Genomic DNA, 24613 nt, shown 5'->3' with positions numbered 1-24613 from the left:
CTTCCTAGAGATGGCTCCCCTGTTTGAAGTCCTCTCTTTCCTCTACCTCCAGGGTGGCAACATCTCCTTTTGGGACCTGCTCCCTGGAGAAGACTCTGCTTATTCTCCTGACAACGGAAACCCCATCATTCTTTCTCTCCTTTACTGTGTTTGCCCTGCCCATCACCATCGCATCACTCTGGGTGACTTCCGGCTCCCCGGTCACTGCTTCTCAGGAAGCCTCTCTCCTCACATTAATGTACATCTGAATCTTCCATTCGGGTGACACATCCCCTCTATTGTCAGTTCCTCTATCCTCTCAACTAATGCCTATGCTGCCCCTGTGGAGGTTAACTCTCCCCTCACTTTCTTAGCCCCTTCCTTATTCCCTCTACCGCTGTGAACTGCAGGCCGAAGCACTAGATCCGGAACTGATGCCAAGACAACATTTATATTTGAATGAATTATGGAACACACCCGTGTCCTTCTTTGATTTTGAGGTCACTGTATCCAACCCCCTGTTTGCATCTTCAGCCATGGTGGTGACAGGTGATCCCAACATCTGGTGTTCTGTAATAAACAATATATTAACAGGACAGTCAGATATAATTTAGATATGACATAGAACACAGGACACTTCACCATTGGCCCTTCAGCCCACAATGTTGTGCCGACATTTTATCCTGCTGTAAGATCTATCTAACCCTTCCCTCCCACATCGCCCACTATTTTTCTATCTTTCATGTGTCTATCTAAGAGTCTCTTAAATGTCCCTAATTTATCTGCCTCCACAACCTCTGCCGGTAGTGCGTTCCACGCACCCACCACTGTCTGTGTAGAAAACTTACCCCTGACATCCACCTTATACCTTCCTCCAATCACCTTAAAATCATGTCCCCTTCTGTTAGCCATTGTCGCACTGGGAAAAAGTCTCTAGCTGCCCACTCGATCTATGCCTTTTATCAGCTCTATCAAATCACCTCGCATCCTCCTTCTCTCCAAAGAGAAAAGCCCTAGCTGCCCTAGCTCGCTCAAACTGTTCTCAAGACATGTTCCCCTATCCAGGAAATCCTGCTAAATCTCCTCTGCACCCTCTCAGGAGCTTCCGCATCCTTTCTATAATGAAGCGACCAGAACTGAACACAATAAAGTGTGTTCTGACCAGAGTTCTCCGGAGTTGCAACATCACCTCGCGGCTCTTGAACTTAAGACCCCACATAATGAAGGCCAACGCTCCTTAGGCCTACCTAACTACCCCATCAGCCTGCGCGACAACCTAGAGTGATCTATGGACGTGGACCCCATGATCCCTCTCTTCCTCCACACTGCTCCACAGAGTCCTGCCATTAACCTTGTATTCTGCCTTGGAATTCGATCTCCCGAAATGTATCACATCACACTTCTCCGGGTTGAACTCCATCTGCCACTTCTCAGCCCAGCTCTGCATTCTATCAATATCCTGTTGTAATCCACAGGAGCATTCTAAACTATCCACAACAGCACCAACCATTGAATCATCATGAAACTTACTAACCAACCCTTCCACATCCTTATCCAAGTCATTTATAAAAATCACACAGATCAGGGGTCCCTGCCGAACACCACTTGTCACGGAACTCCAGGCAGAATACACTCCATCTACCGTCTTCTATGGGCGAGCCATTTCTGAATCCACACAGCCAAGTTTACCTTGATCCCATGACCCCAGACTTTCTGAATAAGCTTTCCATGAGGAACCTTATTAAACGTCTTACTGAAATCCATGTACACCACATCTACTGCTCTACCGTCATCAACGTGCTTTGTCACATCCTCGAAGAATTCAATCAGGCTCGTGATACACGAGATGCCCCTCACAAAGCCATGCTGACTGTCCCCAATCAGCCTCTGCTTCCCAATGCTCATAAATCCTGTCTCTCAGAATCTTCTCCAGTAATTTGCCCACCACTGAAGTAAGACTCACTGGTCTGTGATTCCCAGGGTTATCCCTACTTCCTTTCTTGAACAAAGGAACAACATTTGCCACCCTCCAATCATCCGGCACTGCTCCTGTGGCTAGTGAGGACGCAAAGATAGTCGCTAAAGGCGCAGCAATATCTTCCCTGGCTTCCCGTAATAACCTTGGATATATCCGGTCCGGCCCCGATAACTTAGCTATCCTAATGTTTTCAGTAGTTGCAGCACATCCTCTTTCCTCACATCGACATGCCCCAGCATATCAGTCTGTCGTACGCCATCTTCACAAATGTAAAGGTCTCTCTCTCTCTCTGTCTGTCTCTCTCTCTCTGGTGAATACGGAAGGATATCTTTTACCAACTTGTACTCCCAAGTTCCCACCAAACAGCATCATAATTCTCCCGCCCCCAGTTAAATACTTCCCCATATCGTCTGCTCCTATCCCTCTCTCAGACTATGGTAAAGGTCAAGGAGTTATGGTAAATATCTCAAAAATGCTCTCTCACTGAGATATCTAAATCCTGATCAAACTCATTGCCTAGTACCAGGTCCAGCACGGCCTCTCCTCCGGTCGGCCTATACACATACAATGTCATGAATCCTTCATGTACACACCGAACAAACTCTGTCCCATCTCTCCACTTCACACTAAGGAGGTGCCAACCATGGCAAGGAAGATTTTGCCTTGTGAATTGGGAACCAGCACCCACATCCTGGCGGTCACCATTAACCAAAAACTGAACTGAACCAGCCACTTCAATACTGTTACAACAAGGTCACATAATGGGAATCCTTCAGTGAATATCTACTTGCCTAACAGTTCATATTTACCCCCGATCTAATAGGCACACGGCAAGATTGGATGCAGTTCCCACACCATTCATGACGAGGCAAACTGCTTGACTGGCAGCCCATCAATCACTGGAGTAACCGGGTCAATTTTGGATGAGGAAACGGTAAATAGTCTGGTGTCACAGGGATCAGTGCTGGATGTCAACGATTTACAATCTACATTGATGACTTGGATGAAGGGACCAAGTGTGGTCCAGGCAAATTTGATGATGAATCACATAACGGTTCTGCACAAGATGTCTGCGCCAAACATGATCTCAGTCTGAACTCTGCCTGCTCATGGTCCATATACCTCTATTCTCCGACTGTCCATGAGTTTGTCTAAATGATTCTTAAACGTTGCAGTTGTATCTGCTTTCAGCTCTTCCACTGACAGCGCGTTCCACAAACTGACAACGTTGTGCATCAAAATGTGCCTTGCACATTTCCTTTAAACTTCCATCCGATCACCTCTCCTCTCTGCCCTTTAGTATTTGACGTTTCCACCCTCAGTAAAAGACCAATTATCAACCCTGTCTGTGCCCCTTGTAACGTTAGATGTCTTCTATCAGGTCTCAACTCAGCTTTCAACGCTCCAGTGAAAACAGTCTAAGTTTCTTCTCCGTATAGCTGACACTCTAATCCAGGCAACATCCTGGTTAGGCTCCTCTGCACCCTCGATAAAGCTGTAAGGAAAGAGTTAAGTATGCTGGAATCGTATAGGATTCCTTCTTGGTGTGTGCAAAAATGTGTAATACAAAATGGTGCTTGAAAGACAAAATGGTGTTAGCTTGGAATATGGGAATGTTGTGAGAAAGTCAAAGGGCTTCAGTCCACAGCCTTGAAAAGTAGATAATGATGAAAAACATGCTGGCCTGGGAAAGGAAAATGATGTGCAGCTGCAGGAGCCACCTGGTACCGTCCCATGGGAAAGTACTAGGGTAAGGGAATTTCAGGGTATAAAAAGGGACTAATTCTTTGTGCTGAGATACTCTCACTGTGTTGGAGTGGCGATAGGTAAATTGAGTGACAAATGAGTGCGTATGAGATAATGCCATACAATGGAACTCAGAAGGAGTCAAGAGGTTTGCGGCAGAATGGAAATGTGGCAGAATAAACCAGATCTGACTGAATGACAAGCAGATCGGGGCGTGGTTGGGGGAGTGGCGATTCACTGTTCCTTCTTCGGATGTTTATTTTTAACATTCATTGCCCACACCAATGGCACATGGTGGTGACACAATCTTCCAGTTACAAGATGAACTACAGATATTTACATCGTCTATTCTGACAGCACCTCTTAAACCAACGAGGTCTTGCACCAAGGATGACAAGCGTCGTGGATAGAGGCGAACACAACTATCTGTACAGCAACAATTTCTCAAACACACCTCGAGGAAATAGTCTCCACATCTGGACAGTTACCCTTCCTCTCATACACATCCCGGAAAAACTCAGGGAAGGTTCTACGTTCCCATGTTCCCACTGATCCCACATGCTCCCACCGCCCATTCCCTCTCCACCTCGTGTGCTACACTCGTTCGTTTCCTCCCACTCTATTTCCTCTATTCTCTGTTGCCCATCTCCCAATAAGGCCCCTCACTTTCCTTCCTCCCAACCTCAAACGTTTGCATCATTCTGCTGCCCCCCTCCCCTCACATTTCACTCACCTGCTCCATGCTTGAGATTTGATGATTCCTTGATTAACGAGCCTCCTACGTCACAGGCAATCGCCTCACTTGGGCCGGTTCCATGGCCCTGAATCGTGTCTCTGATCCCACTCCCGCTGGGCTGACTTCCTTCCCTTTCCTCCAAGGTCGGAGCACATTCCATTGGGACACTGCCCTCAATCCGGCCTTGCTTTGCTTTCGTAGTCACTGTGTCCTGATCATCTTGCCTTGATGATCCGACTGGCAAAATTCTCTTGAAAACTTTCTGTCTACGAGTTAATTTCCTCCCTGAAAAATCGCGAATTACAGGTTACAGCAGAGTGATTTTGAATTGAGCAAAACAGAATCAGAATGGGTGGCTGCAATGTGAGCCGAGGTTCTGGGTGAGCAGATTTTGGAACAGGACTATGCTGGCAAATGTGAACTGGGTCACTTGCCGGGTGTATATATCGAGAAGGAGGTGACTGGACACATCCACTGTCTGACAGAACAGGGCAGAAACATTAACATTGATTATAAATTACACTATAGATTAATACACTAATGACCAGGGGATCTTTATGGCACTACTGCGGAGGCAAATATTACTGGGACTATCCTCCACAAGCAAAACCCTCCCCGGATCACAGACTATCCGATCCCCCATGGCCTCCCCGAGCAGGGTCACATATTCCCCATCCCTGGGGCCCTATCTTCCCCTGGACACACAGTGCACAATCCCCCATGGCCCACAATTTCCATGTCACACACTCTCCCATCCCCCGGAACACACTATCCCCAGATTACACACTGTCCAATCCCCCAGCGTCCATAGTCCCCTGGTCACACACCATCCGATTCCCCGGGGCCCACCCTCCCCGAGTTGCACACTGTCCTATCACTATCCGAGTGAAACTCTGCACTCTGCCATGAGCTCACACCTCTCCTACCTCTGACAATTCAAGTATCCTTAGAATTAATTTTATTCAGATTGAAGAATACGACACATTCAGCCCCTCAGACCCAACAACCATGACTGTTTTCCCTTCTACGTGCTTTCCTAGACTGCTCTCTTGGGAAGATTGTGTATTCCTGTGACAAAGGGAACCCCATCACTGTCACTCTCCCATTTCTGTCTCTGACCTACTTCCCAGTTTACTCCATTCCTCAGGTGACTGCTTTCCTCAGTGTCTGTCTTTATGCATAGCAAAACCGCCAATAGCAGTGATTTATTGGACAAGTTCTTCCAATGTATCTATGCTGCTCCCTGGAGATGTCAACTCTCTGTTCTCTGTCTGCTCAGCTCCTTCCTTGTTCCCACTTCCTTCCCGAACCTCAGGTATTTGCACCAGATCCAGACTCTCTGTCAGCACTATATTTATATTTTCGAGAAGACTGCACACACCTCCGTGTTTCCTTGATGTGGAGGTCACTGCATCTCCTCCGCTGGCACCTTCAACAATGATGGTGACAGTTGGTCCCAAATTCCGGTGCTCTGGAATAAACAATGTCAACAGGAGAGTTGAGACGAATGGGGAAACATTGCCTTGTGAACCAACAAACACATCGTCGGATCCAACGGACCAGATACACCGCGCCTCACTCGCTACCCACTTCCATCCAGGGTCACACACAGCCTGAGCGCTGACAGCACTGTGACCCACGTTGTCCGCATCACACACAGTCCATCCCCCCGGTTCCCAGACTGTCCGGCTCCCGGGGTCCACCTTCCTTGGGTCACACACTGTACGATCTCCAGGGGCCCATCTTCCCTGTGTCACACTGTATGACCCCCACTCACCCCATGGACCATCCTCCCCAGATTACACACTCCCAGTCTGATACCCAACTACAGGATCATTCATTATGGAACAGAGAAGGTTTGAGGGATGCACAACAGAGGCTTTCATAATCCTGTGCAAATCTGATGGAGGAAACAACTAGACGATCAGTCCCCTGGGAAGTGTGTCAGTCACTGATGGGAACATATTTCAAACAATTTGCCAAAGTCCACAGAGAAACCAATCTGGATATTGTGTCCAAATAATCGTGACTTTAAGACCGAGAATAAGCAACCCGACGGGAGAAGGGGAGGGGGCGCACAGACAGACACAAAAGGGGGATAGGGGACGGACATACAGACACCCGCAGTGACCCAGGATCCCTCCCACACTCCAAGGACGGGCGCTGTGAGCTGAACGGGCGGCTGCAAATGTGGCTGAGTTGGGGGAGAGGGAAAAGGGCTTCACCGGGGAGCAGGCCCGGCCTGTGAGGAGAAGGTGCCGGCTCTGGAGGGAAATAAGGATAGGGACGGGGCTGCGGGGTTCCGCCCCCAGGAGACCAGCATGGAGCCGACGGGCCGAGCGGTGTTCTCCTGCCTCTCACCGATAAATCAGTCAACGCACCGGCTCCGGCCGCAGAAAGCCACTTCACTTGTCGGTGGGGAAAACGGTTCACAAACGGCCCCAACTTCCCCTGGAGGGAAATGGAAATCAATCAAAAAGCGGGTAATTTTCTGACGTTTGTTCGGGTTTGACCGGGAGTTTTGGGAGGGAGCAGGGGGGTGAGGTCTTCACAGCTAATGTACGCCGGGCAGAGCGTACGTGGGGAGCCGCGCGTGACATCAGGTGCGTGCGTGGGTAGCCCGAGCGTGACGTGCGGCGTTTGTCGCGCGTTGGGTCAGAAATCATGAAATGTTTCTGGGGAGGACTTTACAGGACGGTCTGCTCTGGGGCGGCTTTGGTCAGTGCAGCTTCTCGTTGTTTTCGACTTGGATAAACACGGTTTTACTAATAAGCTGGGACGAAGAAGGAAAGTAACAGAGTTTTCATCATTGAATTCAGTATTGTGTGATTGAAACGGTTGCAGAATGGAAACGGGTATTTCCAGCAAGGTCTACACTCAGTAATTTTGTCAACTAAAGACCTCCACACACTGGAATTGTCAAAGGCAAAGACGGGTTTGTGATTTAAACAAGTACATGTGTGCACAGGTGTAATGAAAAACTTACTTGTAACAACATCACAGGCATATAAAATTGTATAAGCAGCATTCAGAAGAAAAACAAAAATTAAACAAATTAGATGTATTTTTTTTACAAGAAAGGTAAAACATTATTTGAACAAAAAACAAACACCATTTTAGTGCAAAGTGATCAAAGTGGTCATAGTGTTTCTGGACTGTAGTGATGAGCTGGGTCGTGCCGGTTGGTTCAAAAACATAATGGCTGCTCTTGGACATGGTGCTGTGGGACTTCAGGGCTTATGTACCGCCTGCAGATGGGAGCTGTGATAAGATGGCGTTTCCCGGATGGTGGGCATCTTTAATAACAAATGTTGCCTTCTTGAGCCAGTGCCTCCTGTATGTCCGACCAATGGTACCGATATGGAGCACACGGCACTAGACTACTCATCAAATGTTGCCAGGAGTTTTAGCTGGCCAGGCTTTCCCCCCAAAGCAAGCCTTCTGCTACCAGCCTCTGAGCTCTTCCCATAAGTCATAGTTAGTCTCTGGAGTAGTGCTGAGTGCCAATGCTCTCTTTTCCATTTTACGAACAGGCTGCTGACCCCAGCTCAACGCCTTGTGTTCTCGTCCAGCCCACACTGAGCACGATGTTTCACAACCTGCAGCACTGATACACTTGACAAGTATGCCATGCCATGGACACTGTCTGCTCTTCCGCCCACCACACTGCAACTGGAGGCATTTTCCCTGTGATATTCTTTCCATTAACCACTGTAGTCTGTGGAGAGACAGGTCAGCAGACACTGCACTCTTGGGACTGGAGTACTCTCCCTGTGGGATTCTGTACAGTAACCACAGATAGTCTGTGGGAATAGATAGATCAGCAGACAGTGCACACTGGAGATTGTGGATACTTTTCGTATGGCATTCTGTTCATTACCCAGAGACAAACCGTGCACAGACAGTCTGGTTCTCAGTCAGCCGACAATTTTAACTGGGATTCATTAACTTGTATCCATCCCATATGCTCTACTTCTCAGCATTCCTCATCTTGGGGATATAAGATTGGGCAGGAAAACATTAACTTGAGATGATCACTCACATTGTTTTCTCTGAAGAGCTCGCAATGCGAATCCAGTCACAGTTTTCTCCCAGGCCTTTTTATTTCATTTTATTTGTTTATTTATTTTACAGCGTGGTAACAGGCCCTTCCGGCCCAACGAGTCCGCGCCGCCCAATTTTTAAACTCAAATTAACCTACCCGTACGTCTTTGGAATGTGGGAGGAAACCGGACCACCCGGAGGAAACCCATGCAGACACGGAAGAACGTACAAACTCCTTACGGACAGCGACGGGGAATAAAACCCCGATCGCTGGCGCTGTAATAGCGTCGCGTTAACCGCTACGCTACCGTGACTTCCTCCATTAAAACACTGGGATTCTTCTCCACCTCGACACATTAGATGGGCATACACCGAATCACTTACACCAGTTTCTGTACCTCAGAAAGGGCTTCTACCCCTCATTTATCCCTCACTGAAAGGGCCAAAGACAACATGGTCAGCGATCAGATTAGAACCCGTCTGTGACAGACAACCTGGGAAAGTAAAGTGACCAAAATACTCTGCCTGCTTCCACTTCCAAGTGCTGCTTATTTCCAACTCACAAGTACAGTTCAGTGCCACGTCAGTGGGCCCTTGTTGAAAAGATGCATGATGCTGCACCAGCTGCCACAGCTAATGACCAACATTGCCATAATATACACTTTCAGCTTGCAGCAGCCAGAGAATCAATAATAATTTGTTGCACTTTATGGCAATTCCCCATTTTTGCAATTATTGCAGTGTGACTGCACTTGGGGCTACTCAAAATGGGGAGAATTTTCAATGCACGTTGAGATGGTTACAACGTAACATAGCCACACGAGCAAATTTCAGAATAACTGACCAAGAACTACTTCAAACGAAGCAAGGCATTGAAATGAGGAAACACTTTCGGAAACGTTTTAAAGAGCTGGGCTGCTACCATACCTGGAGCGACTGAAACGGGGCCTGCCAAAGACGGAACTTGGCATTTTGGGCACATTCTGTCTCATTCCTTATCTAAGAAGGGATTTAGTCACCTGATAAGGCGCAGTTTGGTTGTCGGAGCAAGGGTATGCTTGCTCCGGTGGCCCGTCGTCCTATTGATCCCTGGGATGTGAGGATTGATACGGGAAGAGAGATGCATAGAATGACCTTATACGTTCTGGTTATTACAGAATGAAACATAGAACATTCGAACAAGGCTTCAGCCGGGACTGTGACTATCTGATCTGGCTGGAGAGGCAGAAATAGGCATCAACGATTTACGGCCCTGGTAACAGAACAATGTAATCGCCGAGAGACTGTGTTTTGTGTTGTTGATGAACAGTTATAGAATGCTTTCAAGATCGCAGGATATGGATTTCTTGGAGACTCATAACGGCAAGGGATTTGGGAAAGAATCGGAAAGTAGTCGAGGTGGAAGATCACTCATAATATTTAACAATGAAATAGGTTGGAAGAGGTGATATCTTGAACTTCTTCACAGTTTTATGGAGGAATGTAGATGAGTTTTACGTAAGAATAAAGAACAGCCTTCCCCAGAGATTAAACATGCATCTACCATCGTTAATATCCACCCCAGCTCCTTTAGCTGCCAAGGTGACCCCTTTTCTGTTTTGCTTATCCACCGGCTATAGGAAGTATTACGACTCCCAAAGGGTAAATACACAATGATATTTCTTGCCTTACCTTTGAGCTGAGCAGCTTGGTCAGATAAACATTCCACGAACTTCAAACCTTCGGTCGGATTTGAAGCTTTTGACATCAAAACAAAAAGAAATCAGGTTTGCGAGATATTCTGATGAAAGGTGAAGATTTTGGATTTAATATTGTACTCTGCGATTTTACCGTACCGAGCTCTTGCATCTCTTTGAGAAGTGCCTCCAATTTAGGTAAAATACGGTGCAGTTTCAAGAAGGATTTCCATATCAGCCTGTGGACGTGAGTGTCCTGATTTATCACAAGGCTGACGAGGAGTTTGGAACCATCCACCCGGTATCCCCTCTCCCTGAGTTTGACGACTTCCTGTAAAGAATAACAATGGGTACATTCAGAAGCAGAGTAAAAGATTCACACAGTTAACGTGTGGGTCTGTTCAGTGATGAGGGTGTCCTATGTTTGGGCATCGTAAATTTAACAATTTTATTTCCTGTTTTATTTTCCGGAAATGCTTTTAATTTATTACAAACATTGTTCTTAAATCTCAGTTTGCACATTTCTATCCAGTTTTCATGATAGGTACATGGAGGGGCGGATAAAAGGGATATGGGCCGAACACAGAAAATTGGGACTTACTGGGTGGTCACCTGGACGGCATGGACTTATTGGGCCGAAGGGCCTGTATTAGTGCTGTATTGCTCTCCGACTGCATGACTCCATTATGAAAGATTGGATCGTCTAGGCCTGTATCCCTTGGGTTCTGAAGTGGAGGTGTTTCCTCTTGTGGAAAAACTTGATATCAGTTCACATTTTAAAATGGCTGCCCCATTTAAGATAGAGCTGACGTCTTTCTTTCCACAGAAACTTGTAAGTCTCTTTCTTAAAAGATGATGGAAACAGAGGCTTTGGACACTTACAAGTCGGTAGTGGTTTGATGTTTGATAAACCTGGAGTAACTTGTTGATTGGTCAAGCTGGAATGTTGAACAGTGGCAGCAATGTCAGCAACCATTCCGTTCTCGATTGGGTGCACCAAGTAGCCAACGTCTCTTAATACCTACAACCCTAAGTCAGTCAACTCATCTTTTCCTCCTCCTGCTGCCATTGGCTCAGGTCTCTGTTTTCCATTTGCTCCACCAAAACAGTGAGCATTTCATTGCAGTAAATCGAGAGTTACAGTCGAACCGCTCCCCAGCCGTTGAATAGAAACGGGTGGACTGTGGACTTGCTTCATTGTTTCCAGAACCACAGAACATTGAGTTTATCTGTTTCTTCTTTATTTGTGCCATTTTCTTCCCATAATATTTAAAGTTTCCAGTAACTGATGTACTTGCATGCCTGTGATGTAATGTTGCTGGGTGTAAGTCATTCCAGCCACCCATTCCTCTCCCACTCACCTGGTGATCTTGTACACTGATATGTCCCTTGTAAGTGAGCAGGAAGCTGACTCCTTCCACCTCTTCTTCAATCGCCTGTTCCAGTCTCGCCCGGTGTATCCTGGACAACTGAGACAGTTGATAATCGTCCCACTTTGACAAAAGCTCCGTGATTGCAGCCTTTGAGTCTGTGAAGTAAATGGGAAAGAACTCAAATATATTATTAACTTCCTATCCAGACTGTTACTCTGTCTGATCTCGAGCAACGAGAGCTTCACGTTACCATTCAGCTTTCAGAAATACCCACCTGTGACATGTATTGTATTTCTCTTCCTCCTCTCCTCGTTGGTCGCGGAAGTCACTGGTTCGGGACGGGCAATCATTCCACTTTTATTTGACATCCACTTGAGACTATCGTTGAGTCTAGGGGTGTTCTGATGGTCTCCCCTTCCCGCTGCCAGTTTAATTGTCGAGCTCTTTTCCTAATTAGATGTGATATGAATGCAGAGTTCGCTCTGATCCGTGGATATGCGAGCACTTACCTCTGTTGCTCAATGTTTCTACACTTTAGCGAGCATGGTCATTGCGTCAGAGAGTCAGACATCACGGAAATAGGTCTGTTGATCCACCGATTCTGCTCCGACCATCAAACGCCCATTAATAAAACTCTGATAGTGATATATTTTTGTTCTCCTCAAATTGCCACCAACTCTACCACTCATCAACACAGGAAGGGCAGTGTCAGAGACCTAGTAATCTTCAGTCCCTCGCGTATTTGGGACAGGAGCACCCAGAGAAATCCACGCGGTTGCAGGGAGAACGGGCAATCTCTACGCTTTCTGGATCTTAATTCGGTACTGAAAGCGGCTCTACTCGCTGAGCCACTGTGCAGTCCTTCAGATCCGTTGTTCCAGCTCCACCATTGTGTCATCCCACCTCCTTTCGGTTTTCTGGCTGTTGCTGACGACATGCACTTCTGTGGTCCTCAGTGAACGAGGGTTGACACCTGTCGCGGCCGTGCTGGGACATGTCTGGCCAAGAGGTTAGAGGTGCGGTTGCGCACTATTTTGCTGCAGACCTCTCTGGCTCCAAACTCATTTCTGTTTCAGTCTTGAATCTCTGCAATGACGCGTCCTTGGAAACTCCCAGAGATCTCCAACATTTCACAGTCCGAGAGAAGAAAGCATTACCACATTCCAGTCATAAATATGTGGCCTTATTCGAAAACTATGCTCCCTGTGTTCTTATTGCCCCACAAGGAGGAAAGTATCTCAGTACCCCTCCTACCAACCCCATACAACTCCTCCATGTTTCAGTGAGATCACTTCCCGACCTGGTTGTGGAAGAATTTGACGTTTAAAGCGTTAGTTAGACAGATGAGAACGAAAGAGCAAGGAACTGATACTAGCAGTTGCATGACTAAAATAAGCCTCAAGGACTGACTTCACAAGGCCAGACTTGAGCAATAGTGCCAAGTCTGGAAACTGTTGTCCGTCACCATTATGCAGACAGCTGTACGATAAGCGTTGTTTAATCCTTTTTAACCATAAGGTTTATCTATTTACATCTGCTTTGCACCAAATCTTCTTTATCTCTCTGTATAAATGAGAGCGATTTTGAGAGCTCCTTGGAGTTCCCGGGTAATCCGATTTCGGCCTGTTGTACTCTACGTGATATCACGAATAAAACCACTTTGCCTCGAAGTCTGTGTGGTGTAAGTTAGTTTTTTTCTGACAGGGTGAACCGGATCTCTCCGAGCCGTCTCCAGGAATGTGCAACCGCAACTTGTTTTGCTACCTGTCCCTTCTCCTGAAGCTATGCGGTGCACCTCAATGAGACGGTTGTCTTCGTAAAGCACCGATTTCTGGTCGTGGGTCTCAACAATGAAAAGCCCACCGAATATAATATCTCTCGGTGTTACCAGTCAGGATCAGTGTTATTTTCTGCCCTTCCCAGAGGCTGGCACACTTGCTCCAGTCTCCTGTGTTTCTGACAACTGAGAGGGCATTTTCTCTGCACAAGAGGCCGGGGTTTCCGGCGCTGTGTAATCTCCAATTAAAGGGTGTTCCTTTCGCGCGATTTCCCGTCGGAACGACCACCTATTTCACCATAGCTAGGCACGACCAACCGCTGACTGTCGTTGCCTCAACCAAGGGAGTTATTTGGAGGTTTCAGTACTCTGTCCAGCGAACACCCTCTGGGCCGCCCTTTACTCCGATATGGCTACAGTTTATTTTCTGCTGCACCTTCCGACCTGAATTGTAGTTTCTTGAAGAATTGTTGAACTTAAATCAGGATTTTATCACATATAAAGAAATGAATGAACATACCTGTGGCCATGTTGAATCCTGAAATTGTTGGGTCGTCCCGCTATTCACACCTTTAATCTTCGTTGCTAAAAACGATCGCCGGTTCTGGCACTCTGTAGAAAAGACAGTATTCATGGGAAGATTACCAGAGCATAATAAACCGAAAAGGACATGATATCAATTCCTCCTTGTCCAATGGTACAACCTATTAGAGCCGAGAATATCGCGAGGACAACTGTTCACTCTTCAAGTTAATTCTGATCCATCGAACCCTGTGATATTCAGAAGATTCTGTTCACTCGTGTGTTTTTCTCGGGTTGGGTCACAGATCCACATATGTTTCCGGGGAGGACTTTACAGGACGGTCTGTTCTGGGGCAGCTTTGGTAAGTGCAGGGCCTCTTTGTTCAGGAGTTGGATAAACATGGTTTTACTTTCCTTCTACGTCCAACCATATCAATAACAAGTTTTCAGCACTGAATTCAGTGTTGTGCGATTAAAATGGTTCCCCAACGTAAACGGGAATATCCAGCACGTCCACACTCATGAAATTAGTCAATTAAAGACATTGCAGTCCCTGCAGTAGTCAGAGGTGAGTTCATTGTAATATGCACAAGTACATGTATGAGCAGGTGCAATGAAAAACTTACTTGCAGCAGCAGCACAGGCATATGGCATTGTGTAAGCAGAATTCAGATGAAAAGCAAAAATTAAACATAAATAATCCGCAACTTTTACAAGAAAGGACATTAGAACAGAAAACAAACAGCATTTTAGTGCATATGGCGATTAGGGTTGTGCCGATTGAGTCAAGAACAGAATGGATGAAGAGAAGTAGCTGTTCTTGAAACTGGAGGTGTGGAACTTCAGGCTTCTTCCTGATAATAACTGCGAGAAGATGGCACAGTCCGAATGGTCGGGTACCTTTGATGACTAATGTTACCTCCTTGTGGCAGTGCTTCCTGGAGATACTATCAATGTTAACGATATGGAGAACATGGCACTAGACTACAAATCGATTTTACCAGGAGTTTTAGCTTGCCAGATTTTTCTCCCACAGTAAGTCTTCTGCTACCTGTCTCTGAACTCACCCCATGAGGCATAGTTAGTCTCTGCAGTATTGCTGGGTGCCGATGCTCTCTTTTCCATTTTACGAACAGGCTGCTGGCCCCAGCTCAACGTCGTGTCTACTGGTTCAGCGCACACTGAGCGCGATGTTTGCTCAATGTTTCACAACATACAACACTGATACACTTGACAAGTATGCCGTGCCAAGGACACTCTCTGCTTTTTCGTCCACCACACTGCAGTTGGAGGTACTTTCCCTGTGGTTTTCTCTCCATTAATCACTATAGTCAATGGAGAGACAGGTCAGTAGATACTGTATTATTGGGACTGGGGCACTCTCCCTGTAGAATTCTGTACAGTAACCACAGATAGTCTGAGGGGAGAGATAAATCAGCAGACAGTGCACTCTGGAGATTGTGGATACTCTTCGTATGGCATTCTGTTCATTACCCAGAGACAGACTGTGCATAGACTGTCTGTTTCTGAGCCAACCAACAATTTTACCTGGGATCTAGTAACTTGATATATCCCCTATGTTCTACTGCTCAGCATTCCTCAACTTGGGGGTATAAGATTGGGCAGGAAAACATTAACTTGAAATGCCCAGTAACATTGAGAACTCTTCAAAAGGAAGTGGATCAATGTGAATCCAGCCACAGTTTTGTCACCAAGCCTTCCTCCATTAACACACTGGGATCCTCCTTCTCCACCTCTGCACAGATGGGCTTACATCGAATCACTTACACCAGTGTTTGTACCACAGGCAGGGTTTCTACCCCTCAGTTATCCCTCGTCCCCTCACTGAAAGGCCCAAAAAACATCATGGTCAGCGGTAAAGCAGAACCCGTCCGTGACATACAAGGGAAAGTAAAGTGACAGACTCTGCCTTCTTCCACTTTCAAGGGCTGGTTATTTCCAACCGTCTCTCACAGAATACAGTTCAGTGTCACGTCAGTGGACCCTTGTTGAAAGGATGTATGATACTGCACCAGGAGGTACTTCCTATGGAATATATTACAAACTGCCACATCAAACATCTAACATTGCCATAACATACACTTGCAGCTTGCAGTATCCAGTGAATCAGTGATAAGTTGTTGCCCTTCATGACAATACCTTATTTTTGCAATTACTACAGTATGACTGCACTTGGGGCTTGTCAAAATGGTGAGAATTTTCAATGCACTTTGAGGTGGTTACAACACAACACAACACAGACGCACGTGAAAATTTTAGAACAATTGACCAAGAACTACTCCAAACGATGCAAGGCATGGAAGTGAGGAAACACTTTTGGAGGGAATGTGAGCGTCTTCAAGAGTTAGGCGACTACCACACCCGGAGCGACTGAAAAAAGGTGTAATTTGGCACTTCTGGAACGTTCAATCTCACTCCAACCATTCCCTGCCTTCATTTGCACAGATCTGTAACATCCAAAGGACCAGTGTTTGAGTAATTGAGACTCACCATGTTTTCTCCCAATTGATGGAAACTCTGGATCAGAAGGGTTGGCTCCAGTTGCTTCCCTCAGTTCTGGGGCTGGCTTACTTGTTGCTCTTCCCGAGTCTTCATCTGCTGTTCACTTCCAGTTGTGAGCTTTTTTTCAGTCTCTCACTGTAGGACTAATTTTAATTGGACAGATAACGAAACAGGTTAGCAATACAAGGGAGACTACAGAGTCTCTGTGGGTGGAAGTTAGGAACAGGAAGGGGTCAATAACTTTACTGGGTGTTTTTTTTATAGGCCGCCCAATAGTAACAGGGATATCGAGGAGCAGATAGGGAAGCAGATCCTAGAAAGGTGTGATAATAACAGAGTTGTTGTGATGGGAGATTTTAATTTCCCAAATATCGATTGGCATCTCCTTAGAGCAAGGGGTTTAGATGGGGTGGAGTTTGTTAGGTGTGTTCAGGAAGGTTTCTTGACACAACGTGTCGATAAGCCTACAAGAGCAGAGACTGTACTTCATTTGGTATTGTGAAATGAACCTGGTCAGGTGTCATATCTCTCAGTAGGAGAGCATTTTGGAGGTAGTGATCATAATTCTATCTCCTTTAAATCAGCATTGGAGAGAGATAGGCACAGCCAAATTAGAAAAGAGTTTAATTGCAGTAAGGGGAATTATGAGGCTCTCAGGCAGGAAATAGGAAGCTTAAATTGGGAACAAATGTTCTCAGGGAAAAGTACGGAAGAAATGTGGCAGATGTTCGGGGGATATTTGGGTAGAGTTCTGCACAGGTACGTTCCAATGAGATAGGGATGCGTGATAGGGTACAGGAACCGTGGTGCACAAAGGCGGCAATAAATCGCGTCAAGAAGAAAAGAAAGACTTACAAATGGTTCAGAGAGCTAGGTAATGTTAGAGATGTGGAAGAGTATAAGGCTAACAAGAAGGAGCTCAAGAAAGGAATTAGGAGGGCCATAAGGGGACATGAGAAGGACTTGGCAGGCAGGATTAAGGAAAACCCCAAGGCATTCTACAAGTATGTGAAGAGCAAGAGGATAAGATACAAAAGAATAGGACCTACCAAGTGCAACAGTGGAGAAGTGTTTATGGATCAGGAAGAAATAGCAGAGGTACTTAATGAATACTTTACATCAGTATTCAATAAGGAATAAGATATGGGTGATTGTAGTGAGGACTTGCAGCAGACTGAAAAGCTTGAGCATGTAAAGAGTAAGAAAGAGGAGGTGCTGGAACTTTTAGAGAACATCAAGTTGGATAAGTCGCCTGGACCGGATGCGATGTACCCCAGGCTGCTGTGGAAGGCGATGGAGGAGATTGTGGAGCATCTGGCGATGATATCTGCATGATCAGTGGGGACGGGAGAGTTTCCGGAGGATTGGAGGGTTTTGGATGTTGTTCTCTTATTCAAGAAGGGGAGTAGAGATAGCCCAGGGAATTATAGACTAGTGATTCTCACATCAGTGGTTGGTAAGCTGATGGAGAAGATCCTGATAGGCAGGATTTATGAACATTTGGAGAGGTATAATATGATCAGGAATAGTCAGCATGGCTTTGTCAAGGGCAGGTCCTGCCTTACGAGACTGATTGAATTTTTTTGAGGATGTGACTAAACACATCGATGAAGGGAGAGCAGTAGTTGTAGTGTATATGGATTTCAGGAAGGCATTTGATAAGGTAAGCCATGCAAGGCTTGTTGAGAAAGTAAGGAGGCATGGGATCCAAGGGGACATTGCATTGTGGATCCAGAATTGGCTGGCTCACAGAAGACAAAGAGTGGTTGTTGAAGGGTCATATTCTGCATGGAGGTCGGTGACCAGTGGTGTACCTCAGGAATCTGTTCTGGGACCCTTACCGTTTGTGATTTTTATAAACGACCTGGATGAGAAAGTGGAGGGATAGGTTAGTAAGTTTGCGAATGACACGAAGTTTGGAGGTGTTGTGAGTAGTAGATACAGCGGGACATAGTAGGATGCAATGCTGGCCTTAGAAGAGGCAGATGGAATTCAACCCAGATAAGTGTGAAGTGGTTCATTTTGGTAGGTCAAATATGAAGGCAGAGTATAGTATTAATTGTAGGACTATTGACAGTGTGGAGGATCAGAGGGACCTTGAGGTCCGAGTCCATAGGAGGCTGAAAGCAGCTGCACATTTTGATTCTGTGGTAAGAAGGTATATGGTGTATTGTCCTTTGTCAATCGTGGAGTTGAATTTAGGAGCGAGAAGTAATGCTGCAGCGATATAGGACCCTGGTAAGACCCCATTTGGAGTACTGTGCTCAGTTCTGGGCACCTCACTACAGGAAGGATGTGGAAGCCATAGAAAGCGTGCAGAGGAAATTTATAAGGATGTTGCCTGGAATGCGGAGCATGCCTTATGAAAACAGGTTGAGGGAACTCGGCCTTTTCTCCTTGAAGCGACGGAGGATGGGGGGGGGGGGGTTGCCTGATACAGGTATGTAAGATGATGAGAGACATTGATCGGGTAGATAGTCAGAGGCTTTTCCCCAGGGCTGAAATGGTGGCCACAGAGGACATAGGTTTAAGGTGCTGGGGAGCAGGTATAGAGGAGATGTCAGGGGTAAGTTTTTAACTCAGACAGCGGTGAGTGAGTGGAATGGGCTGCCAGCAACGGTGGTGGAGGCGGATACGATAGGGCCTTTTAAGAGACTTTTGGATAGGTACGCCTAGTAATTTCTAAGGTAGGGACATGTTCGGCAGAGCTTTGAGGGCTGAAGGGCCTGAATTGTGCTGTAGGTTTTCTATGTTCTATGAGAACAAAACATTTCTTGTCAGTGCTCTTAAAACAAAACACATTGAAATTTAAATGTTGAATACAAATATAATGATCTCAGTGAACAAATATACAATTGTCCCTCTCACTTGACAACACTCGACATGGAATATGAAGGAGTCATAAGTAAGCTCAGAATAATTCATTGGATCACATTTAGGCCATTCTGCCCATAAGTCTGCTCTGCCAGTCAATCATGGCTGATTTTTTCTAAGTCCATTCTCCTGCATTCTCCTTGTAACCATTAAGCACCTCAGCAGTTAAGAACCTATCAATCTCTGCCATAAGTACAACAATGGCAGCATCTACCCCTCTCTGACAACAAATTCCACAGATCAACCACCCCTTGGCTGAAGAAATTCCTCATTCAGTTTTATTCTGAGGTTGTACCCTCAGTTCCCAGACTCTACGAAGAAAATCCCTTCTCCAATTATCTTACCTTATCTTGTACACAATCTTTCTTAACTCCATCGAGTACAGGACCAGAGCCACCAAAAGCTCCTCATGTATAAAGTCTTCATCATTCTTGTGAACCTTGTAAGCAACAACTGATGAGCGCATTTCCAATAACAACATGAAATTTTGTTGGCAGGGTAATTTAATGGAACAAGCTATGGTTTCTTGACTGGAAATCAACACAAAATGAACGCGTGTGCACAGATCCACTTCCCAGGAGACTTAAACCATTCCAAGGTGTAGACAATATTAAACAAAAAGCGAGAAATGCTGGAAACACTCAGCAGGTAAATATCAGTTGTGGAGCGAGGAACAAAGTTAATGTTTCAGATCCCTTTGTCAGAATAGCTTCAAACAATTCCTGTTTTCATTGCAGATCTCCAGCGTCTTTACATTTCCTTTGATTTCCTCAGGCTCACAGGTGACAGTGAGGGGGAATTTGCAAACACGGTTCGAATACTGAACCACAGGTCCATTCCTCATGTGGCAAATGCGGAACCGCTCATTTATTCACGGGCTCTCCCTGTGAGGGATACAATGGCAATTAATTATCTCCCCAGAACAGCACTGACATCTTCTAAAGGAATGCCAGACCCAAACATCCGAGCCCATAACACAAATGTTCGCTCAACAACGCATAAACTCGGGCAGCCTGATCCCCAGGACCCATCCTCCCCGGGTTCAAACTGTCTGATACCCTGGAACCTATCTTCCGCGGGACACACAGTCTGCCCTGCCACTCACCCACCCCGATAGAATCACAATCCTCCCCATGTCTCACACCGTGCAGTATAGTCAGTGACTTCCCCACAACAAATGTCCAACCTCCTAGACGTCTGTTTTATTGCAGAAGGAGGAACATCCAGTCCCAGTGTAGAACCACCGACCCGCGCCGAAGCCCGAACAGTGACAGTTCCGTATTCCCGAAGTCTCCATCCCAGGATCATACACCAGCACGAATATTGCCAAGAATCTTTGCTACTGGCAAGCTGCTGTAGTGTCCCCGCCATTCCTGGTTTGAAAACTAATGCCACCAAACCACGCCCCGGCAGAAGTGTAACCTAATGGTCCTTAAACTGGACCGGGGCTCAGGCTGAAAACTCAGCTCTGGGTCACTGGAGGGCGCAGATACATTTCAACTCGTCTCCAGCAGAGCTGAAGTGAGTATATTTAATTATTATGTTATTGTTGAGTGGGATCTTGCCAAGCACCATTGGCTGACATATTTACTGCAGTGTAACAGGAACATGCATTTAATATTAAATTAAAAACAAAGTAAACACTGGAAACTCTGTAGATTGGGCTGTATCTGTCGAAAGAGAAGTGGACAGGGGACCAGGATCAGAACTGGGACTGTCCAAGATTATGTCTGACCTGCTGAGCATTTCCAGCATTTTTGCTTTATTTTAACTGTCCTGCAACAACTTTTCTTTTAAACTTCCATGCACAAATATTAATTGATTGCAAAATGTTTGGGACATTCTGAAATAATCAATGGATTTGCGTAAATGCCAAATTCCTCCACCCACCCGTTCATTAGTTCTCACTTCATACCAACACAGGCATCGTCCATTCCATACAGCAAATGCTCAAAGCATCATTTCTTCCCACCATAATTCTGTTGCATCTGCTTCTGCGGCCACTGTCTCTCCGCTGAGAAGCAGTGAGACAGAGCGATAAAAATGTGCAACATTCTTTGCAGCTCTGGCGGGCTGTTGCCCTGGTAATGGAGGAAGTGGCCCACCAAAAATAACTGAAAACGGAAATAACAACCTCAATATAACATGCTCCGAATTCCATTGTGACAAATATTAACCCTGAACATCCAGGCATTTTGTGACGGTGGAACTAAACTTCCAGTAGTTGCATTTACCCGACGCCTCAGTACATTCAATAAATCCTCTGGTCGTTCCAGCTTCAAAGAACATGCAGCAGTGCGGTACCTACAGAAGCAGATCGAAGATCAAGACATGCTGGAAATGACTTGTCTGCTCCAAATGTTCATTGGGGGATATTTAACAATCACACAATGAGTTCAGAGGTGAAACCCATGAAGTTTCCTTCTTTATCCATCTAACATTAAAATTGCTATCAAAATATTTTTAAAACAAAGAACTAAATTGGCCTACTTAACTCAAGCACATTCGTCCTGTAACAAAAAAAAATTCCCCAAAGAACTCAGTGAGTCAAAAAACATCTGTGGAGGCAGAAGGCGTAATTCAATATTTCACGTCAAAACATATCAGCACAAAGGGAAGAAGAGATATCGGCAATATATAGCACTGGGGTGGTGAGGCAGAGGCTGGAAGATGATTGGTGGAACTGGATGGGCAGCGAATGGGAAGGTGGTACCAGGTGGGCGATGGGGTTGGGAAATGTGAACAAAAGTAGAAGAAAACGAGGTAAACAGGTGAGTGAGAGCGGGAAGAGAACACCGGGCGTACGTTACCTGAAACTGGAGATTTCGATGTTTCCCTTTTCATTACCTTCTCTGACTGGTTCCATCTACCCATCATCCTCTCTCCATTGGGTTCCACCCATCACCTACCAGCCTCCATCCCACACCCTCCTACTTCTCTGTGCTGGTAAATCTTCTTCTTCCCCCTCAGTCCTGATGCAGGGCCACAACTTAACTCGTCAACTTACACATTTTGCCTCCACGGATGCTCCCTGACCTGATGAATTTTGTAAGCGATTTTTCCTTGATGATGAGGATTCCAGCATCTGCAGTTTCTCTCAATAGAAGCAGCACAGTGTTGGAGAGGTACGAGGGAGAAACGATGGGAGTCCTCAACAATGAGCCCAGACCAAGGTAACATTTAGGCACAGGTATCAGTGAGCAACATTCACACGTTTCAGATAATGACCATCTCCAACAAGAGACAAAACACCAACACTTGCCATTCAATGGCACTGCCATCACAAACCTGCCCACCATCAACATCCAGTGGTCAGCATTGAAGAGGAACTGAACCAGACATATTGTTGTGATTACAAGAACAGATCGTGGGCTGGGCATCCTGCAATGGAGAACGCACCCCAAACGCACCAAACCTTTCCCAGTTTCCACCAGGACACAAGCCAGGAACCTGATATACAACAACACACCTGAGTGCAGCTCCAACAGCCCCCAAGTGCAACACCTGCCGAGGACAAGGCAGCCCTCGTGACTGGCAGCCCATCAGTCAATGGGATAAACAAGTCATGTTTGGATTACCTGACAGTAACTATCTGAGATCAGTGCTGGACCCGCTGTGAGAGTATAAGGTTGCAGTGTAATGCCGCCCAGGATCACTGTGACTGAAAGACAAAGCTGGCATGCATGTAGTTAGGAAGGTTCATTTAACATTGGACAGTATTACAAGGATGTGGCGTATGAAAGTAGAAACGTTTTGATGCAACTTTACAGGGCTGCCAATGGAAGCAGGTACATGGAACGTCACCACCTGTACATTTCTCTCCAGGTCGCACACCATGCAGACATACTGGTGTTCCTTCAGCAGGTTTGGACCAGAGTTGTGATCTACTTCCTTAAACAACATGATTGGCAGCTTACAGAACCAGCACAGGGAGAATCACTGACATTCTTCCAGCAATATACACATGATGAAATACCAGTACATAGCTACTATATAAAAAGCTCCCAAAACAACAAAGCCAGAACAAATGATAAAAATATTTATGTGTAAAGATTACACAGCCTGGGTTGCTTGCTTTGGAACTCCTGAAGGTACAGTTAATTGAAGTGTACATATTTTTAAGGTACCCATACAGACGAAAGAGCGAATTTACCCAAGTAATAGGGTCCAATACCAGGAATCACAGGTTGTACTTCGGCAGTTGGTAGGAATGGAGAGGAGATTTTTAAAAAACTGAATTGGCGGCCCTGGCATGCATAACGAGAGGATGTAACAGATCTGAATCTCACGCCTTGCTTGAACGGGCGAAAGAGGAAGATACTCATACACGTAAATCTGTGTCCCGAAGTACGATTACTGGGTTAAACTTCCTCATTCTGCACGGACACAATGGGCCGAATGGCGATTCCTGCGTCCTGCAATCATGTAAAACTATGGTAGACCCCAGACATCGATCCAGGCGAAGATCATATCCCATTACCGGATGGGTGATGGAAGTAAAATCTCCAGATACAACTGAATTGATGAGTGCAGCCCCGGCGTCACCAGCCTCACCCCGCTCCCAGGAGCAGAACACCAGGGACCCAGCGGCGGCTGATCTTAGGCGGCTCCGTGTGAAGGCCCCACCACCCGGACAGATCCCGCCAGGTTCGGAGCAGGAGGCGGGTCAAAGCCTCCTGTTCAGGGAATAGAACCGGAGTCACTGCCCAACATAAGACCTCGCCCACCCGGGGCCGGCAGCAAGCCGGCACCGGCGGAAAATACTCACCCATGGGAACTTGCGGTCGTCGCCCCGCAGGCAGCTGAGCCTTCTCCCGGCTCCCCACACCAGGAGGCGAGGGCGCTTTCCCAGTCCCGGTCCGGGAGACGATCCGCCGCAGACCCACTTCAAACCACCGCTCATCCGGTGACTGTGAGAATGCGCACTGTGCTCACCGCGTCACCAGTTCAGGGGGCGGAGCCTCGTAAACAAACCCGCAGATGCTGGAAACCTGAGGTGAAACGGGAGCCATTGTCACGTGACCCGGTGACTCTGCTCCTCGCCCTACACCTGCTGCCCGACCCACCGGCCGCCTCCTCTGGCTCGGTTCACGGCTACAGCAGCTACATTTTATTCCGACGTCCGTATCTGCCCCTTCACCAGCCCGCTACCCCGAGTCCCAGAGAGACGGGCTCGATCCCCATCCCAGCCCGACATACAGTTCATATCCGAGGTGGAAACAAACTGATTTAATTCCAATCGCTTCGATATTGATGAACCCTAATTTCTGTTCGCATTCGCCTGGCCTCACTGAACAACAACACTAAAAAGATTACAGTCAGAAACAGCAGGAGTTGGCCATTGTCGGTCTTCTAAACACGAAATGAAAGGCTCCCTCCCTCGGA

At 46.4% G+C, this 24613-nt stretch overlaps 1 protein-coding gene across 1 annotated transcript in view; it reads right to left on the bottom strand.

Annotated features, from left to right (window-relative positions):
* The window catches only part of LOC127566451 (NACHT, LRR and PYD domains-containing protein 3-like), a 41296-nt gene extending 17165 nt beyond the window's left edge, over positions 1-24131 (bottom strand). Inside the window, exons 1-10 of the mRNA XM_052008883.1 lie at positions 23997-24131; positions 19573-20112; positions 16343-16497; positions 13830-13921; positions 11521-11687; positions 10319-10490; positions 10155-10220; positions 5821-5910; positions 4437-4724; positions 457-549 (exon numbers count right to left, since the gene is read on the bottom strand). Of these exons, the coding sequence (XP_051864843.1) occupies positions 457-549; positions 4437-4724; positions 5821-5910; positions 10155-10220; positions 10319-10490; positions 11521-11687; positions 13830-13839 (886 nt within the window). The 5' untranslated portion in view covers positions 13840-13921; positions 16343-16497; positions 19573-20112; positions 23997-24131. The remainder of the gene's footprint in view (positions 1-456; positions 550-4436; positions 4725-5820; positions 5911-10154; positions 10221-10318; positions 10491-11520; positions 11688-13829; positions 13922-16342; positions 16498-19572; positions 20113-23996) is intronic.
* Positions 24132-24613: the final 482 nt, after the last annotated feature.

The sequence above is a fragment of the Pristis pectinata genome, chromosome 41 (assembly GCF_009764475.1).
Source record: "Pristis pectinata isolate sPriPec2 chromosome 41, sPriPec2.1.pri, whole genome shotgun sequence".
Taxonomy (NCBI): Eukaryota; Metazoa; Chordata; class Chondrichthyes; order Rhinopristiformes; family Pristidae; genus Pristis; species Pristis pectinata.
Note: the sequence above shows the minus strand (reverse complement) of the source record. Positions and strands in the feature narration are given on the sequence as shown.